We start from the raw sequence: 18,652 nt of genomic DNA, 5'->3' as shown, positions 1-18,652 counted from the left end.
TACCACCATAGTTGTGTGGGTCCTGTTGATCTTTCAGAATCAGTGCCAGTAAATATGGTGGGGCTCATTTCTTTATAAATACATATAGGGGTTTGCTGTTAATTTTATAACTGGAAATCTTTCTCTTCAGTAATGAATAGCTTGTTTATGAACCCATGGTCTTTAAAATAAATGTAGGATGTCTTGCATACTTGGCAATGTGTCTGACCTCTCCTGATACTCATATATTGTTCCTCCCACCATTTTTTTTTGTCTAGGAAATAATAAACAGCCTACTTTAATTTGCAATTGGAGAAACATATGTGCTAACGATACAAACTTTTGGGATACATTCAAAATTTACACATCTATACTGATAGTTCTCCAATAACATGAACCATTACTAATACAACTCTCTCAACTCACAATATTTATTCATAATCATATTAATCAGATTCTGCTTGGAACATCCCACAAGTGAGACTGAGGGATCCAAGATATGGTCATATTTTCCCACAGATTTCCAGAGAAGCTTTCCATATCCAAAAGTAACATCATTTACTTTTCTTTTTACACCCCTTTCCCAGTTTTTAGGCTCACCTACAGTATTTCTGATACAACTGACAGAAACAGAGTTAAGAGCAGGCTAAAGAAGTTTATTACTCGACGACCTTCATTGAGAACTTTGCAAGAAAAGGGAATAATTAAAGGTAAGTTGCTGAATTAAATAGTTATGATTTTGTGTGTGTATGTGAGCTCATGCACTCCAGAGAAAGAGAAGTGACTTACATCTTTAAACTCCCATGTATCTTACAAATGTATTTATATTTCTGTTTAATTCCAAATATTGTTATAATACTCTTTAAAAACTACATAAAGGGGTCATTCCCACTGGCCTATAACATGGGTCAGGATGCGAATCATGGGTGCATTGCTTCCCTTTGAACGCTAATTCGACCCACATTGCTCTGATATAATCCCCATTGAGATTCGAATCTGAATCGATTTATCTAGGAAAACCCGAATTATAGGTCGATAAATCGGTTTAAAAAAACAGTGGTTTTAAAGCCAGTTTTCTTTTGTCAAGCTAAGACACATTGGAATGCATTTTCTCCATACTGTCGCCTCCATCAATCCTTATGTTACAAAGAAAGTTATAGTTGGATAATTGTAAGCAGGGTCTGCCCTGGTTAATACTTGAATTGGAGACTTCCACTGAAGGCTATATTTCAGAAGAAGAAACTGGCAAAACCACATCTGATTATTCCTTGCCTAAGAAAACCCTATGAAATTCATGGGGTCATCATAAGTCAACAGGGGACTTGAAGGCACATTCACACAGGTCTACCAGTAAGTTCAATTGACTGATACTCCAGTCCAGGGCCAGCTGAAAAGAGGGAATGTGGTAAATGGACTTGACTAAACAGTATGCCTCTTTCTTTCTGTGTAATTATGAATGCGCACAGGTCAGCCCTTTAAAAATTACTTTAAAAAAGTAACTTGTTACATTTCTCATTCTTAGATCCCATCACCACCAAAAATATTTTTTTACAGTTACAGTTTTTAAAACATGTCTTTGATATATCAATTTTCAAAAATAATTTTTTAAAATTGGATGCATAAAAATATTAAGAATGATACAAACACTTTCCCTCGGTACAAACCATAATAGCCTCCTGCCTACCTTATTGTTGCCCCAGTAGCCAGAAAAGAATATGAGGGACCAGCACTAGTCTGAACATGAGCCAAATGCCAGATTCTGCCTTCACAATTTTGTAAGGCCGCAGCCTGGTAATTATAACAAGAATTGCAATGTAAAATGTATAAAGTTATTGTGTGTAAAGTTGCAATCATAATGTAATGTCATTTGACAAATACTGGAAAAAATAATTAATTGCAAGTAGTTACTTCAAATTTCTGATACTTCCAATCTCTGATATAACTTTTACCAATTAGAAAAAACAATGAGCATGTTAAAGAATGGACACATTAGTTTGTGTAAATGTCTTCTGTTTTCCTAAGCCACATTGCCCAGTTGATCTGCTTGGGGTTTGCTTGGAGCCCTCATTATGTGATATATCTCAGGTTATGAATGACTGGATTGAAAGGGGGGGGGGAGTATTTTTACCTAACTGGACTTGTGTCTGAACTTCCACATGTTGAGTCAAAGCTCCAAATGAAGCTTGTGTGTGTGTTCAAACTACAGGAAAAGAGATTCCATCTCAGCATTAGGAAGAAGTTCCTGATGGTAAGAGCTGTTCAGCAGTAGAGCATTCTCCCTCAGAGTGAATGGAGTCTTCTTCTTTGGAGGTTTTTCAACAGAGTCTGGATGGCCATCTGTTGGGAGTATTTTGTCTGTGTATTCCTGAATTGCTATTGCAGGAAGTTGGACTGGATGGCCTTTGTGGTCTCTTGATTCAACTCTATGATTCTGATTCTATATGTATACAAGCTGCATGTACTCTGCAACAATGTGGGGTACAGATTGCAAGGGCAGAAAGTATATCTTGTATGTGTGTGCTCTTTCTTTAGAACTTTGGAATGATGCATGTCAGTCGTGTTGGTAGTGGGCTCAAAAGATAAAATTCTGTATCACCAGATATATTGTATAAACATTGATTTTACATTAGCTTCCTTGAACAAGCCTTTTGGAAGATGCCACCTTTTGAACATTTTATTGCATGTATGTTTGACAGTGGGACAGTTTTTTAATTGAAAAGATGTTTTCCATTTCCAATATGGTTTGGGGGGGTGAGTGGGGAATACTGGTCTCAGTTTGTTCTGGTGGGCCTGCTGGAATAGTCTGAACACCTTGCAATGTTTGAACTAAACTGGCTTTTTCTCCCATTCCACATGTCAGATTAGCTTGGCCATGCCACTAGTGAGTATGTGTTAAAAACCAGAACTGCTCATGTAAATTAGGTAGTTAAAGGCTGTTTGGCACCAGCTGTGCACAGCCACACTATCCTGGATGTTCTGACTGCGTTCCAGCAATTTTGAACTAATAGAAAGACTTCAACCAGGGTAAATGAGGGCAGGTCCACAGAGTGAGGAAATATCAAAGAAACAGAATAAAGGTGGAAATTCCTTTCTCCCTGTGATACACTGGTACAGCTTCATTAGAGTCACTGAAACTATACCAATGTAATAATGTTGACTTATCTCAATGCAGTTTCATTTTCCTTCTAAAGTGTAGTAGCAAGTGCACACTAAAAGTGCAAAAGCCAGGTCACAGACAGTTTTTAAGAGTTGTGAAAACACGAACAGGTAGACATAGGTCCAAAACACATTGCAGAAGTAATCCAGTTTGAGACTACTTTGGCAGCCCTGGCTCAATGCTAGGGAATTCTGGGAACTGTAGTTTTCTGAGACATTTAGCTATGTCTGTCAGACAGCTCTAGTGCCACAATAAACTACAGTTCCCATGATTCCCTAGCACTGAGCCAGAACAATTAAAACAGTCTCAAACTGTATTCCTTTTGCAATGTGTTTTGGACCACTATGATGACTGATTCACAGACTTTTCCATCCAGTCAATTTCTGAAGTTGCAGTGCATATGGCAAGAGTAAAATAACTCATACAGAAGCTTATCGCACTCATTTTCCCCCTATTATCGGAACGAGGAGGGGACACTTGGGGGTTCGCATCACTGAGAAAAAAATGGATTTTACTGCACACCAAAGTGTCCTCAAAATGGCCCCATTCCGTTCCCTGGCCCCAAGCCGACCCCATTCAGCGCTGAGAGGTGTTAAATGTTCAAAAGTCTTCCAGCTGAGCAAAATGGCACCACGTAACACCAAATGGGATTAGCTTGCGGCTGGGGAACGGAATGGGGTCATTTTGAGGACACTTTGGTGTGCAGTAAAATCTGTTTTTTCTCAGTGATGCACGACTCCAAGTGCCCCCTTTCCATTCCCGTAACGTGGGGAAATGAATGTGATAAGCTTCACAGTATTTATCTTAAGTAAAACAGGACAGAAGGCTAAAGTCATAAAATGCTAACAAAATGATACAATTACATTCTTCCAAAAGACATTGAACTAGGTAATTTGGGGTGTGCCCAGACCGTAGAACCACCTTAATGACTCTATCCTACAGAACCCTGGAATTTGTAGTTTAGTAAATTATTTAGCCCAGTCTATGAGAGAGCTCTGGTGCTTTGCCAAACTATAAATCCCTGGATTCTGTTGCATAGAGTCATTAAAATGAAGTCAAGAGTGTTCCTCATTAAGTGCCAAATGCGTATAAAAAGGGAGCATCAGATGGTGGCTTTCATGCCAGTTTGTATTTAAATCTGAACTTTAAAGAAGTTATGTAAAGTGCCAGTCCTAGTTTGGACATAAGATTCAATACTTTGGATAGCTATGGTAAAGTTTACACTAAAAGCTGGAGCACATTCAACACTGGAGTTGCATGAGAACCACTAGCCACCACTTTAACGATGTAAGCAAGATCTCTGTTAATTGATCATCTAAAACACTTCCATACTACACAAGTGCTTTGATTCCACTTTTAACTGGCCATGGCCCCACCCTATGAAATCCTGGGATTTGTAGTTTAGGGAAAGGTGATTAGAATTCTTTGACAGAGAACTTCTCCAGAGCCTCACCCAACTACAGTCCATCTTTGATATCCGTGGACTTGCCATCCTCAGATTCAACCATCCGTGATGACAATCCCACATTGAGGTGGAGGAGAAGGAAGAGGCAGAGGAGGAGGTTGGAGGCTGGTGACAGAGTGTCATGGGTCAAGTGCTGCAGGGCTGGGACCCAAAGGAAGAGTCCAATGGGGAGACTGAGGAAGGGACCCAGGCAAGTCTTCCAGACAGGGAACAGTCTGCACCTCTCCCTGTTACAGAGCAGTCAGCTCTCCTTGCTGAAGAGCCTCAGCCAGCTCATCCTGTGGAACTGCAGCCTCAGCCTGGAGGACAGGGGCAAGACTCACCTTGCTGATGAGACAGAGGACACAGTTGGGGTCTTAAGGCCTCAATACTCCTACATTCCTACTTCAGACTTCCTGGCTTTTTCAACCCTTAGACTGTGTTGTCCTTGATTCCTGTTGCCTCCCTTGACTCAGACTGCTTGACCAATGCCTTTCTCCTGATGTTCTCTCACAAGCAAGGACACCTTTGAGCTGTTTGTAATTCACTGCCTCTGCCTGCATTATCAGTTGGTAGTTCCCTCCCAGTCCCAGACAGCTGATGTGGGTGTGGATCCCAGTGGCTGGCTTGCGGGTGGCCATATTCCCTTGCTGCCTTTGGCCTGTCATTTAGATAAAGTGGCTGCACCACCATCCATTGGGGACAATGCAGACTCAAGCATCTGTGGATTTTGGTATCCTTGGGGGTGGTTACAGAGGGCCAACTGTACAAGCCCCTTGGATTCTATAGGATGCACCCACATTAATTAAAGTGGAAGCAGACCCCTATAATCATCTAATATGCAAGTGTTCCTAATAACCCAAATACTGTGCATCCAAATGCTCCCAGGCCATTCCACAATTATTATTCATTTATGCTTTCACTAGTGACCTAATAAACTTAAAGCCTGCCTTCAGTCCAGAAAACTCTCCAGTTGCTTGAAAAACCTCTTCAGTTGTGTTGCTTGCCTGAAAAGTGCAAAGGACAGTGGGATTACTTGGCTATTGTTGTTGAAGATGGGCATGTTCCACATTTGCCTGGCTGTACCACAAGTTGCACATGTCTGTTATACATTGTGTGTGTGTTTAATTAGATAGAATTAGATTTCTGGATTATTTTTTTTAACAAAATTAATTTTAGTTTAATAAAATGTTGCTGATGAATCTCTTTTGGTGTTTCACAGGGATCAGATGTGATCCCTCCAAACAAATCCAGATTCATTAACATAACGCAAATCTATCCTTTAATGTGTCTCTGAAGGAAAAAATAACAGATGTATGTGTTTTCAGACAGACTTGCTTTAGAGTCCTCATTTACTAGCATAGTCTGTTTCTTATTTGGGGAGAGAGATGTATGTCCCACGTTCTGTCATGAAGCTTCATGCTCTGCCACGCAATCTCAGCTTTTTTTATAATGAAAAAAATGGTTTTAGTAGCAATGGAATTTTTAGTGAGAGGAAAAAGCATGTTAGATTCTTACCATGAAGCTTCATTAGGATTAGGTTCTGGCCATGCAAATGAGTTAAGATTCGTTAGCAGAGCTTAATTCCAATCTCCAGTAAGTCTATGTGAAATGCTCATTTGATAAGGTTCCTTCATTGTCTTCTGTAGAGTTTATCCCTTAATCTGTTAAAATGTTATGAAAATGCAGTTGCAATGCTTACCCTGACAGAGAGCACTTTTAAATGTTAATTTTTTCAGGCCTGTATTAAAACATTTTTAAGTAGCAAAATAGAATGACACAGATTAAAAATAAAAGAGTTGGCCAAATTTCATGTCCTAGAAAGCAGCTATTTAATTTTTTTATAGGTGAATTAAATGGCTTGAGAAATTGTTTATTTCCTCTCCCTTTTTCTTTCTCTTTTTCTTCCCCTCTCTTTGTGTGATAGGGACAGAAGGCGTTTGAATGGATATTTTCATACCCTTTTAAAAAAAATATACACACTATTTGTCTAGTAACATAACATCCCTACTAATAACTAGTTGTGAAGAGAAATGTTCACCTGAAAGTAAAAAACTTCTTATGTCTGTCTATCTAGCTTTGCTTGTTTTCTTATTTGAAAAATGATGAATTAAAAAAAAAACCACAGTAACAAAAACATATTAAAAGCAAGTCATAATTATGAAAAACACAATATAAAATTTAAGTTAAAAACACAACAAAATTCCAGATATATCCTCACAGCACCCAAGTGACAAACCTGTAACATTATGGCATTGCTATATATTGTCCTGAGTTAAGAAATAAAGAGCCATGGTATCCTAAAGAGGTGTTTATCATTAACAAAAGTATTTAAATCAATTCAAATCAGCAACTGATTTAATGGATTTACTATGCTAGGAACTAGAATCTGGATTTAAGCCAGGGGTGGACCATTATCAGGGGCTGGGTTGCCATGCTGCCCTGCCCACACAACCACTCTGCAAAATGTGTTGTTTTTCCTACTCTAAATGCCTTCTAGGGACTATTAGGGGCAATTGTGCTATGATGTTATGACCATGGCCATTTTAGGCCCAGGAGAAGACTTTTTTTGTAAGAGGAAACAACCAGGATGTCAATTTCTGGATTACATTCTGTAAGAAAAATGGCCTCAACTGGTCTGGGTGCTTAACAGGGCAAAATTTCACCTACATGTACTGGACAGGGGACATTTTTTGTTCTTTCTTTTTTAGGTTTTTGGATCCTGGATCCTATGCATGCGGTTTACATCGGGCACTCCCCCTCCCCCTTCAAGCCTTTGTTGCTTTTGCTGGGAAATAGATAACTCTTCTGTCTCTAGGGTCACCAGAGTGAAAACAACAGAAGGCACTTGTACCTTTAATAATTGTATGGGTTGTGTAACAAGCTCTTCTACACAACCAATTATGGCACAGGCAACCCTTTTTCTCCTCCTTCCAGGAGTAGCTTTAAAAGTTATCCTACTGACACCCTCTGATGCTGTTTTATTCTAGGTGCTTCATTGTGAAGGTTATATTTGTTATATTTCCACCCCAGATGACCTGTGTGCTGTTCATTCTCTCTTCAAAATAGAGAACACCATGACAAATTCCTCTCAAAATTATTTTTTAAATAACTTTAAAAGTACAGTGGAGCCTTGCCTTATGCGGGGATCCATTCCACCACCACCCACATAAGGCAAATACCATGACACACACGCACACCATTCAGTTGATTGAAGCGTGGCTTCCACGTAAACCAGAAGCCGTGTATGGCGCACCCGCGTACAGAGTGGGCACGCTGTAGTTGGGATATATTACTTGTTATACACACATCTACAAATGCAAAAGTAATGCCTTTCCTATTCATAAATTTCTTTTGCATTGTAACTTTATTATACCTTTATGGCCATAAAATAACTCATTGCTTTAATTCTTTATTTCCCATCTCTATTCATTTTTTTTCTAGTTAGTTTTGTGATCCATGATTCAACAGTATGGTTTTCCCATTTGATTCTGTCATCTTTGGGGTATAATTTTCATTTAAGTTTCATAGAAGGTTTCATCATGTAGCTTTGGTTCTGAGATCCTGTGTAATGGAATGGACCCAGTGTTGAACTGTGAGATGCAAATCTCTACTCAGCAATGAAGTGATCTGAGTAGCCTTAGGGAAGTGGAGCTCTTTCAGCCTAACATATTTCACACAAGTCTGTTGTAAGGATAAAACAGGATAATCCCATTTACATATCCTTCACATCTTTGGAAGAATGCTGGCATACATAGATGCATGCATGCATGTATGCATGCATAAATACATACTATTTTCAGCCTCTCTCTATGTATTTTGGTCATATTTACTCTGTAATCATTTTTATTCTTTTCATTCTATCTATAAATTGTGGGTCTGTTTTGTAATAGCTTTTGTTTTGGGATAGCCATATAAATGCATTTTTTTTAAAAAGGATGTGTGTACATCTGTGTTTGTGTGTGGCGGAGGGTGGTCATCTTTAATTTCTATCTCCTAAAAGCCATGGCTTGGAGAAACTACAATGTTGTTTGTAAAGAGTTACCCTGCTCAGCTTATAACAGTGTCATGCCTGTAAATTGCATGGGGTTCTTTAAGCAAGATGGGCAATTCATTGCTGCTATAATCACCGCATTATATGCCCCAGAACTTCAGAATGACTAACTCATCCTTTCCTTGCATCTCTTTTTATATCCACATACAAAGCTGTCATGTCCACTACTACCTCTAATGGATGGTTTTTATGTGCATATATCAGCAACCTGTAATGGGAACCATGCTACCGAACACATTGTGAATATACTGCTCTTCTTAAAAATGGCTGTTGGGTTTTTTTTTTTTTTTCATACTATAGTATTGACTAACTGTCGGTGTTTGATATATGGGTTACCAGCCTGATGTAGACTTATGGTTAGAGCTTAAGTTGTTAGTTCTGCTTTTGCAGCCAATTCAGAATAACTACAGATGCCTCAAGATATTAAAATTGACTGCTCAAATGGACTCAGTGTGGGAGTTTCATTGGTTTTAAATTGATAACAGCTGAAAAGTGAATGATTAAAGCTGTATAAGGGCATAGAATGCAGCTCTATTACCCATCTCTTCTTTTTAAAAAAAACAAAAACAAAATAAGTTCATGCAAACAGCTCTTTGTATGGGAATTTTCTTTACTGTAATAAAAATATATATTTCATTACTTTAAATTTTTAAATGATGAACAACAACATTTCCGAAGAGGGAGCAGTTCCTGAGAAACTGGAATAAACTTGGAGAAGACAAAGCAGATTTCTATTCAGAAGGGAGCATTTAAATTTAAGTAGCATTCCATAAGGTGGTAATTGTGTCTATTTCCCAGACATTTGAGCTAAATAAGCGGGATTGGAAACATAAACTGTCATAACAGGAGTTTAGTATACATCTTTGCCTACCACTACCATATTTGTGTGTGTAAAAGTTAAGCCTTTTCACTCATAAATTGAACAAAACTCTTCTGCTTTCTTTATCCTCTTGGGAGAAGTTTTTCTAAATAAAAAAAACATTGTAAAATATGTTTCACTTGCTTCTTTATCACAGCAAGATTTAAATCAGTTAACCACAGATGAGAAGCCTTGTGTTTTTGTTTTTGTTTTAATTGCATATCCTCCAACTGTCCAGATTTGGCAGAGACAGTCCTGATTAATTCTCTGTTGTAGCACTTTTTCAGCTACGTTTAAAATGCCCCTCTCCTCCTACCACTTTCCCCTTTGCCTCAGATGCTGCTGCAAATAACCACGCATAACAACAAGTTTGGAAGAAAGGCCACAACTTTATTAGCAAGCAATTGGTAAGGGTTGGCACCAAGCATGAGGTCAGGATCTGCGAAATCAAACAACCCCACGTTTGTCTGATTATGCAAAAACCTGGCACCCACCAGGCGCTTGGGATGACCTAGGGGCTAAGGAACACAACTTGACCACAAAACATGCCATGCATTCACATATTCACTAAGCCCCTAGTCACCGGGAGGCGTTCCCGCGTTATGGCCCCCACAATGGCCATACGCCTGCCCTATTCGCCTCCAGGTACCTATTGACTCCCAACCAGAGCACCATAGCCCTGGTACCACACCGTGCAGATCCTGGCCTATGCTGCCGACACAAAAGGCCTACAACGAAGGCCTACTGCCAACCCTGCCAAGGGCAATGCTAGTGTTCACCGCAATGGTCCACGTGCGGAAGAACATAACATGCATAGGCCTTTGATCTCCACCTTCCAAATTTTTTAATGTCCTGCATGGGCAAGCCTGCCCTGGAAGCAGCAGTAGCCGCACCAATGCGGAAGGAATGACCTCCATACTCCTCTACTGGGAGCCCCAACCCTCTAATAGTCATTCTTAGTACCGAAACGAATTGGTACCTGGTCAGAGGGAAACCATCCAAGTGTACAAAAAGAAAATTATCAACCATAGGCCGGACCTTTCAAAAAGATTGAAGGGCCTTGACAGCACAGACAGATGAGCCATGTAAGCGACACAACACCACTGTCTGACCAACTCCCAATTGGTCGCACTTGGACCGGCGTACAGTTAGGGACACATCATGCTTCAAAAAGGTAATGTCAGAGGCACCCAGTGCCCGCCCTGACAAATCACTCTTGGACCCCGCAACCAGTTCCCCCAACCTAAAGGCACCAAAAAAGGCCACAGTAAATGCTGCACAAAACAGTTTGTTTTCAAAACTTGATGTACATACAACAGGTAAATGCGAACACATTTTGCATAACAGTTGAAAACATATAGGGCGTCTGACATCTTTAATAGATGCATAAGCTCTTTTCCATCCTTCAATAGCCCTTTTTACAAGGAAAGAAGCACAAGGGTCACAAAAACCACCAGCCTTAGAAAAGAAAGAAATGCCAGCCAAATGGATGGCCATAGTTTTAGGAGCAATGTTATTGTGCCAAAGCCAAACTAAAAAACGCAAAACCACTTCAGTTGTCACAGGCCATCTGGGCTGCAAGGCTGAGGCACTAAAAAATTCAAAGAGTTTCTTTAGAGCATGTTTATATGTCTTAAGGGTAGAAGGTGCAATGGAACCAAGAACACCGTCCATTATTTCAGACATCCAACCTCCCACATGGAAACAGGAAATTGGGTAGGTTGAAGATCTGCCTCTGGAGCTAACTGTCGAAACTGCTGAACCTGGAATCGAGAAATAGAATTAGCTGTATTATTTTGTAATCCTGGGACATGACGAGCTGTGAAAGAAATATTGTTAATCAAACAGCACAAAACAAACTTCCTCACCAAACCCATCACCCTTTCTGATTTAGAGGTCTGTTTGTTGAGTATTGAAACAACTGCTTGATTATCGCACCAAAAACAAACTTTTTGTTGGAGAACTCGGTGCACCAAATATGAACTGCAACAACAATAGGGAACAGCTCTAAAAAAGTCATGTCCCTAGTATATCTGACCCTTGCCACTCACCGGGCCACTTTTCAGCACACCAGTGGCCCTGAAAATAAACGCCAAAACCGATGCTACCAGGAGCATCCGAATGAACCTGTAACTTATCTTTAAGGCACCAAGATTTTTGCCAAATGGCAATGCCATTAAAGCCTTTTAAGAATTGCAACCAGATACACAGGTCATCCTTAATGTCTCTGGTAATGCGAATATGATGATGCAATTGCTTGGGGCCTGCCAGAAACCTAGCTAGCCTGGCACAAAAGGCCCTGCCAGGAGCCACCACTTTACAAGCAAAGTTGAGGTGACCTAATAACGACTGAACCTGGTTTAAAGTAAGCTTGGAAGCATCCAAGGCATTTTCCAACAGTTCGCACAGGGTCAAAATCTTTTCCTGGGGCAAAGTGGATAAACCATTAACAGAATCTAGATGAATACCCAAAAAGGACATGGATGTAGTAGGACCTTCAGTTTTATCAGCAGCTAGTGGAACCCCAATCTCATCAGCCAACGCAGTGAAGGAATTCAGCAAATCTAAACACTTGGAGGAGTTTGCAGGACCCACAAACATGAAGTCGTCTAAGTAGTGTGTAACTAAAGGTGAAGCAGCCCTGTGTTTTAACTCCCACTCCAAAAAAGTGCTGAAGGTCTCAAAAGCTGCACAACTAATGGAGCAACCCATAGGCATAGCCTTGTCGAAATACCTGTTGCCCTCAAACTGGAAACCAAGAAAATGAAAATCGTCAGGATGAGCCGGAAGAAGTCTAAAGGCAGATTGCATATCACACTTGGCCATGAGTGTACCTTTACCACAAGCCTGAACAAGTCGGACCACATGATCAAAAGAGGCATATTTTACCGAGCACAGCTCATCTGGGATAGCATCATTCACCGAAGACCCAGGAGGGTGAGAAAGGTGATGGATGATTCTAAATTCACCAGGTGCTTTCTTAGGCACCACACCCAGTGGTGATATGTGCAGATTTTCAAAAGGGGGGAGCGCAAAAGGGCCCGCAACACGTCCAGCATGGATTTCCTTGCTGACCTTGGCTCTAAGCACCTCAGGCATGGACCTGGCAGATAACACATTTTTGGGGAATTGGTGTGACAGAGGTGCCGAAACCGGGATTCTAAAACCAAAGGAAAAACCATCAGCCAAATAAGAAGCAGCTTGCTTGTTAGGGTATGCTGCAAGCAAAGGGATAAGTGCACTAGGTTTAACAGGCGTAAATGAGACCTGAGAAGAGGAAATAGCAACCTGCTCATTTTTGGCTCCCTGCAGGACCAGCATCAGTGCCCCCAGCACCTTCACGTTTGCTGGCGGTTGCAGAGGCAGGGCGCCCTCCACGAAAGGGCTGAGAAACCTGAGCGGAGCGAGAACATGAAGACCTAGGGTGAGACCCTCTACAATTATTACAACAGTGTTCAAATTTACATTGAATACGAGTACAACGTCCAGCATTATAGTCCCAACATATAAGAAATTTGGAGTCCTTCTTAACCGGTCCCTTCTGTGGGCACTTGAACCTGGCAAAGGTGCCCACTTCCAAAAGCCAAATTTCGTTATGGAGCAAGTCCCAACGCTCCTGAGAGTTCTGCGAAGCATGTGGGCGAAAGGTCGCATCGTAGGCAATGGCAGCTGCATCATCTGCAAAGGCCTTCGCACGCAACACATTCAACAAATGGCTGTCCAAATGCCAAGCACGTTCTGAGAAGGCCATGGAGACCACAGCCTTGAAGATGGTGAAGCCCTCCAACCAGTTGGCAAAAGTGGGCTCAGCTGAGACCACCTTTGGCTCGTGTTTGCTCTTCTTCGTTGAAGTGACAGCCACAGCATCTTTTCCTTTTGGTTGAAGAAGGACAAAAACATCTACGTAACAACCCCTCAAGATGTTCTTAGGCACCTTCTTAGATAGGTGAGCACCAGGGGGACGTTCACCCGGAGAACAAATAGGAAAATCCGCAGCAAGCGGATTGACCCACACACCCTGAAGGCCCGGGCGCCAAGCCCTCCTTTTGATGGCCAACCTCGGCAAACCTGGAATCAAGGCGTGCTCAACCAAGAAACCATCCCTCCCAAACGGCACAACAGGATGATCTCCACCTTCCAAAGTAGGCTGTACAGCACCGACCCGACGAGCTCTGCGACGTCTCCTCTTGGCCTTGTGTTTCTTTTTCCTCTCCTTGCGACGCTCAGCCGATGATGTTCCCCTCACATCATCCTCATCCGAAGACGTAGATGACGAGCTTGAGCTTGACGAGCTGGAAGAGCTGGAAACTTACTGGTTGCGATGTCGAGACGCAGGAACCAACAAGCTGGTACCTGGACCCACAGATGTTGCCGATGCAGGAACTGCCGACCTGAGACACTGACATCTGGATGACTGTGGCGCAGGAACAACAGGCGTCGATGTGCTGTTAGATTGGCCAGAAGCTGTGGCTTGTTGGAGCATCTCTGCAATGGTTCTGGACAAGGTGTTTAAGGCCTCTGCAGACAACTCCACAGCCATGCCGGGCTGTGCCGCAGCAGAATCAAGATGCCTGTCAGCACATTGCTGTCCCTCATACACCCCACTGCTGGAGCTTGCTGACATGTCTGTAAACCTAGGTGCCTGGCTGGAGCCAGCAGGAAAGGCAAGCTTCTGTACAGTACTAGAACTCCAGGCACCAGACTTTTTTGATCTTTTAGGAGGCATGATAATAAAATGCTCCCTCAGAGAAATCAAAACAGAAAGCCACTCTCCAAACAGTATCACAGTACCAACCAAAATATAATGTCGCTTTTATAAAAGGCTAAAAAAAGGCAAACCTGTAAATTACTACAATGCAGGCCCAAAAGGCCAAGAGATTTCTCCTGGCCCAAAGGTGAGGGGTAGGCCTAACAAGGTCTAGAAAACCCCCCAACCAAAATGGCGGGTCCCGCCAAAACCGTTAATAAAAATGGCCTAATATAGGCCTAAGCTCCGCCCCCCACAACGTGTGCTGCGGAACTCCTCCACCAAAGCAGCCCAACCAATGGGCTTCCCTGGAGGACCGGAAGCTCTGCACCACTGAGCCCGACTCCCAGAGCGTCGCGGGGCGGAAGGACTGCCCCTTCCGCCCCGCACACCAATAGGGAGCTGGGGCAAGCCCCAGTGCATACTGAGGCTTGTAGTTTTTGCCGCCTCTAGCGGCAAAACAGTCTGCCCGGCTAGTGGGTGACCGTTTTTTGTCTTCTGTTTACTTCAGTTGCTGCAAAGTGAGTTCAAAGTGCAAAAGTAGGCTTTACTCAGTTAACTTAGCAAGGAGGAAAGGAGAGCAAACTGCAGCAAAGTCTCTTGGCTTCATTGTTTTATCTCATTCATAACTTTTACTGTTTTGGCCACAGCTAGGCCACTTTTCATCTATCCCTGTCCCAGTTTTCATCTATGAAACATTGGAAGTTATGTAATCAATATAGTTCAGGGAATCCGAAACTTAGGTCCTCCAAATATTTTGGGCTTCAGCCCACTGAATTCCTGTTGATCAAGCTGGCTGGAGCTTTGGGGAGCTGACGTCCAAAATACTTGGGAGAGCCAAAGTTTGGGAATCCCTGATATACATTGTCCTGGTCTCCATCTCATATTAACATATTGCTCTATCCAACTATGAAATGAAGACAGGATAGTAAACCTGGATGTAAATGTGAGCTTAATTTTATTTAAGATAAAACAATCTGCAACATGGAAAGAGGTATGCTATACTGCCACCAAACAGTGCAGTGCCATAAGGACCATTTGATGATGAAACAGCTCAAACACACATCAATTCCTGTCACAGCCAAATTTCCCAACTGGGTACAGAGGGGGGAAAGGTTCTGCTTGATGGGCCACATTAGGATTGGATAACTGTTGTTGCGACAAGCTGTCAGTCGCCTGCTCCCAAAGACATGCCTACAAGGAGCACTCCTCACCAGATGGCTATGAGGACAGCCCTAGGAGGACAAATCCTTCATCACACGATACTCCAAAGTGTCCACTAGGGAGTCCAAGGCCTTGTTCCCACTATCATTTAAACCGGATCAAGATTTGAAATGATACATTTTAAATCACCATGGTTCCCACTTGATTTGAATCTCTAAAGCGATTCAAAAAGGGGAGACCATGGTTTTTCCCCATTTCCCCCCATGTAACCCGCTGGTAAAATGGGGTGTTTTGGGGGCTGAATCGATTTATTTGGGAAATAAATCGATTCAGCCCAGTGGGAACCATGCAGATTCAAGTCCACATTCCAGTGCAAGTGAGAACCAGAGAGGCAGATTCAAATCTGCCTGGCTGTGACAGCTGGGGCCAACTGCAAGGGCCCTGACCATCTCCCGTGTCATTGGCCTCCTTGCCTCCCTTGCCTCCCTTTATCTGGGCCACCAGCTTCTCCTCGGCCTTCTGGATCCTCTGTTGTTTTCCCTGTGGGCTTCTTCCACATGACTACCTCCTTCCCAAGCTTCCCTGTTCAGCAATGTTTTTCCTCCATTTCTGGGCTCCCTGCAGCTGGGGAAGCTGGGAAAGAGGTTGCAGGAAGGTCACAGGGAAGCTGGGGAAGCCCTGCAACCTTCCTGAGACCTCTTTCCCAGCTTCCCTGGCTGCGAGGAGCCCGAGAACAGAGGAAGAAGGTTGCTGAGCAGGGAAGCTTGGGAAGGACATCGCCAAGCGGAAGAAGCTCACAGGGAAGCTGAAGGAGGACACAGAAGGCCGAGGAGAAGCCGGTGGCCCAGGTAAGAAGAGGCAAGGGAAGCAGGGAGGACAGTGTCAGGGGACATGGCCGGGGCTTCCCACTAGCTTTGCGCTGCTTCTCTTGTTCTGGCAAAAACATAGTGGGAACCACGGTTATTGGTGAACCAATTTCTGGATTCAGTCACAGAAACTGGTTCAGCAATAAGTGGGAACAAGGCCCAAAGTTGCCTACTCACCTAACTTCCAAATTCATTATGCTAAAATCTTCTTTGTTTAAGGAGTATACCTATATGTTTTTGAGATTTTCCTTCTTTATACTCTATACATCTGAGTGGTTGTTGTTTTTTTGTTTTTGTTTTAATTTTCCTGAAAAAAATTGAGTAAACATTACACACAATCCCAAGTAGCACTGGACTTTGCATGCAAGATAAGGAAAGCAGATCAGCATTGAGACCTTCACAGTGGAACTGTAATTGAACGGATGCAGGAAGGCTTACTGCAGATTAGTACACACCTGTTAAGAAACTCTGAAGGCATTTTTGAAAATATATGTATTGGGAGTGATTACATAGTACTTCAAGGCATATTGTAGAAGCATTTGTTGTTTGCTGGGGAGTGGGTCAGATAAATCCATTAGTGTCTGTTTTTGCAAACATTACTGTCTTGTTTACCCAAGGCATCCTTCATCATTGATCTCAGTGAACTGGCACTACTGTTTCATAAAATCATAGAAATAAGAATTGGAGGGGGTGCCAAAGATTATTAGTCCAACCCTGTCAATCCAGGATTTGCAGCTGAAGCATCTCTGACAAATAGTATACAACCCCTGTTTAAAAGACTAGAATGGAGAATCCTCCCCCTTCTGAGATAGCAAAAAAGGTCATATCATTAGAAATGTCCTTTTTTGTAATTTGAATCTATTGGCTCAAACTTTGTCTTGTAAGGAAACTTTTTCTTGTCAAGAAAACAACCTTGATCCATAATTTCTGTGTCAGCCCTTCAGGTACTTGCATATGGCTATCTTCAGGCCCAGTCTTCTTCTACCATTCTTCACAATTCCTGGACCTTTCACCATCTTGCCTGTCTTCATCTGTACACATTCCAGCTTCTCCCTAGTGAACCCACTGAATGCCACCTCAGCTAGTAAAACCTGTTTATCAGTTTTGTCTCAGTTATCTGATCTTCTGCTTTCAGTCATAATGACTCAATGGGATGTACTTCTGAGTGGAAATGTGTAGGATTGCACTGTGATGCTATTACTATTACTTCGGGCATTGAACTTAGAACTTAAAAGATCAGTATTATGTGAGTCAATCAATATTTTTTTTAAAAAAATCTTTTTGTGGAAGGATTTATAGGATTATGTAAAGTGTGTTAGAGGATGGAATATATATTTTCTGTGAGAATAAAATGTAGGTTCCCATGAGATAGTCCTGGGGAGTGCCAGTTCTTAAAATTGTACAGGTTACTGTGTAGTAAGTTCTTCACATACTCTTACCATTATTTCAAGATTTGCCAAGAAACAATTGATTACAGAGCACTGTCAAAGGCCTCTACACCAATTTTCAAAGTGTCATGCTCTGCTGGAAAGGTATGCGGAGACTATCTCTTGGTTTAAATAATGATCTTATAGCCACATTGTTTAAACATTTTAAAGCGCTTCTATTGAATGGTTTCCCTCATAGGTTTGATTCATTTTGATTCTGCTGACAAAGTTCCCATTAAGGAGCACTCTTTTCATAATTTGTCAAAAATATATAACATAAATGAAGCAGGATGAAGCCAATTTGTAATCTGAGAGCACTAACCTAGTTATGCTGACATGCTTCATGATGTACGCCTTCAGCCAGCCAGCCAGCCAGCCAGCGGTTTAATATTATAAAGCAAAAAAAAAAAAAAAAAAAAAAAAAAGCTGTGTTGCCTACAATTTCCTTTTGTAAACAATATTATTTTAAGGTATCGTTAAGGGCCAGGGCCAACTTGTTCTACTGAAAAAAAGAAATAATTTAAAAATTACTATTATATCAGGTGGCTAGTTTGTACAAAACCTGGGCGGGAATGGAGGAGTGGGATAGATCTTTGAGAGGCTGCATAATTTTAAATGCTGTAATAGTCACAACCAGCATGGTGTAGTGGTTTCAGCATTAGACTACAATTATTTAGATAAGGGCTTGAATCCTTGCTCAGCCAAGGAAACCCACTAGGTGACCTTGAGAAAGCCACACTCTCTCAACCTCAGAGGAAGACAAAGACAAATTTCCTCTGAACAGATGACCAAGTGACTGAAATGTCAGTTGTGACATGACTTTATGCACTATAATCCAAATAATACAATCCTTTTTGGTAAAGGGCACCTGACTGGAATTGTTTGTACAATAAATAGTAACAGAACCACACATGAAAATCTCTTTTTATGTCTGTCTCATTGCACTCTAGTTTTC

General features: G+C 41.8%; 1 protein-coding gene across 1 annotated transcript in view; it reads left to right on the top strand.

The window, feature by feature from the left end:
* Positions 1–18,652, top strand: part of LOC149313888 (rho GTPase-activating protein 15-like) — a 522,566-nt gene that overhangs the window by 293,144 nt on the left and 210,770 nt on the right. Inside the window, exon 9 of the mRNA XM_089523318.1 lies at positions 567–689. Coding sequence (XP_089379444.1) covers positions 567–689 — 123 coding nt within the window. The remainder of the gene's footprint in view (positions 1–566; positions 690–18,652) is intronic.

This window comes from Sceloporus occidentalis, unplaced genomic scaffold (assembly GCF_023333645.1).
Source record: "Sceloporus occidentalis isolate IW3139 unplaced genomic scaffold, rSceOcc1.0.p SCAF_4, whole genome shotgun sequence".
NCBI classification, from domain to species: domain Eukaryota; kingdom Metazoa; phylum Chordata; class Lepidosauria; order Squamata; family Phrynosomatidae; genus Sceloporus; species Sceloporus occidentalis.
This window is presented reverse-complemented; position numbering and strand designations above follow the sequence as displayed.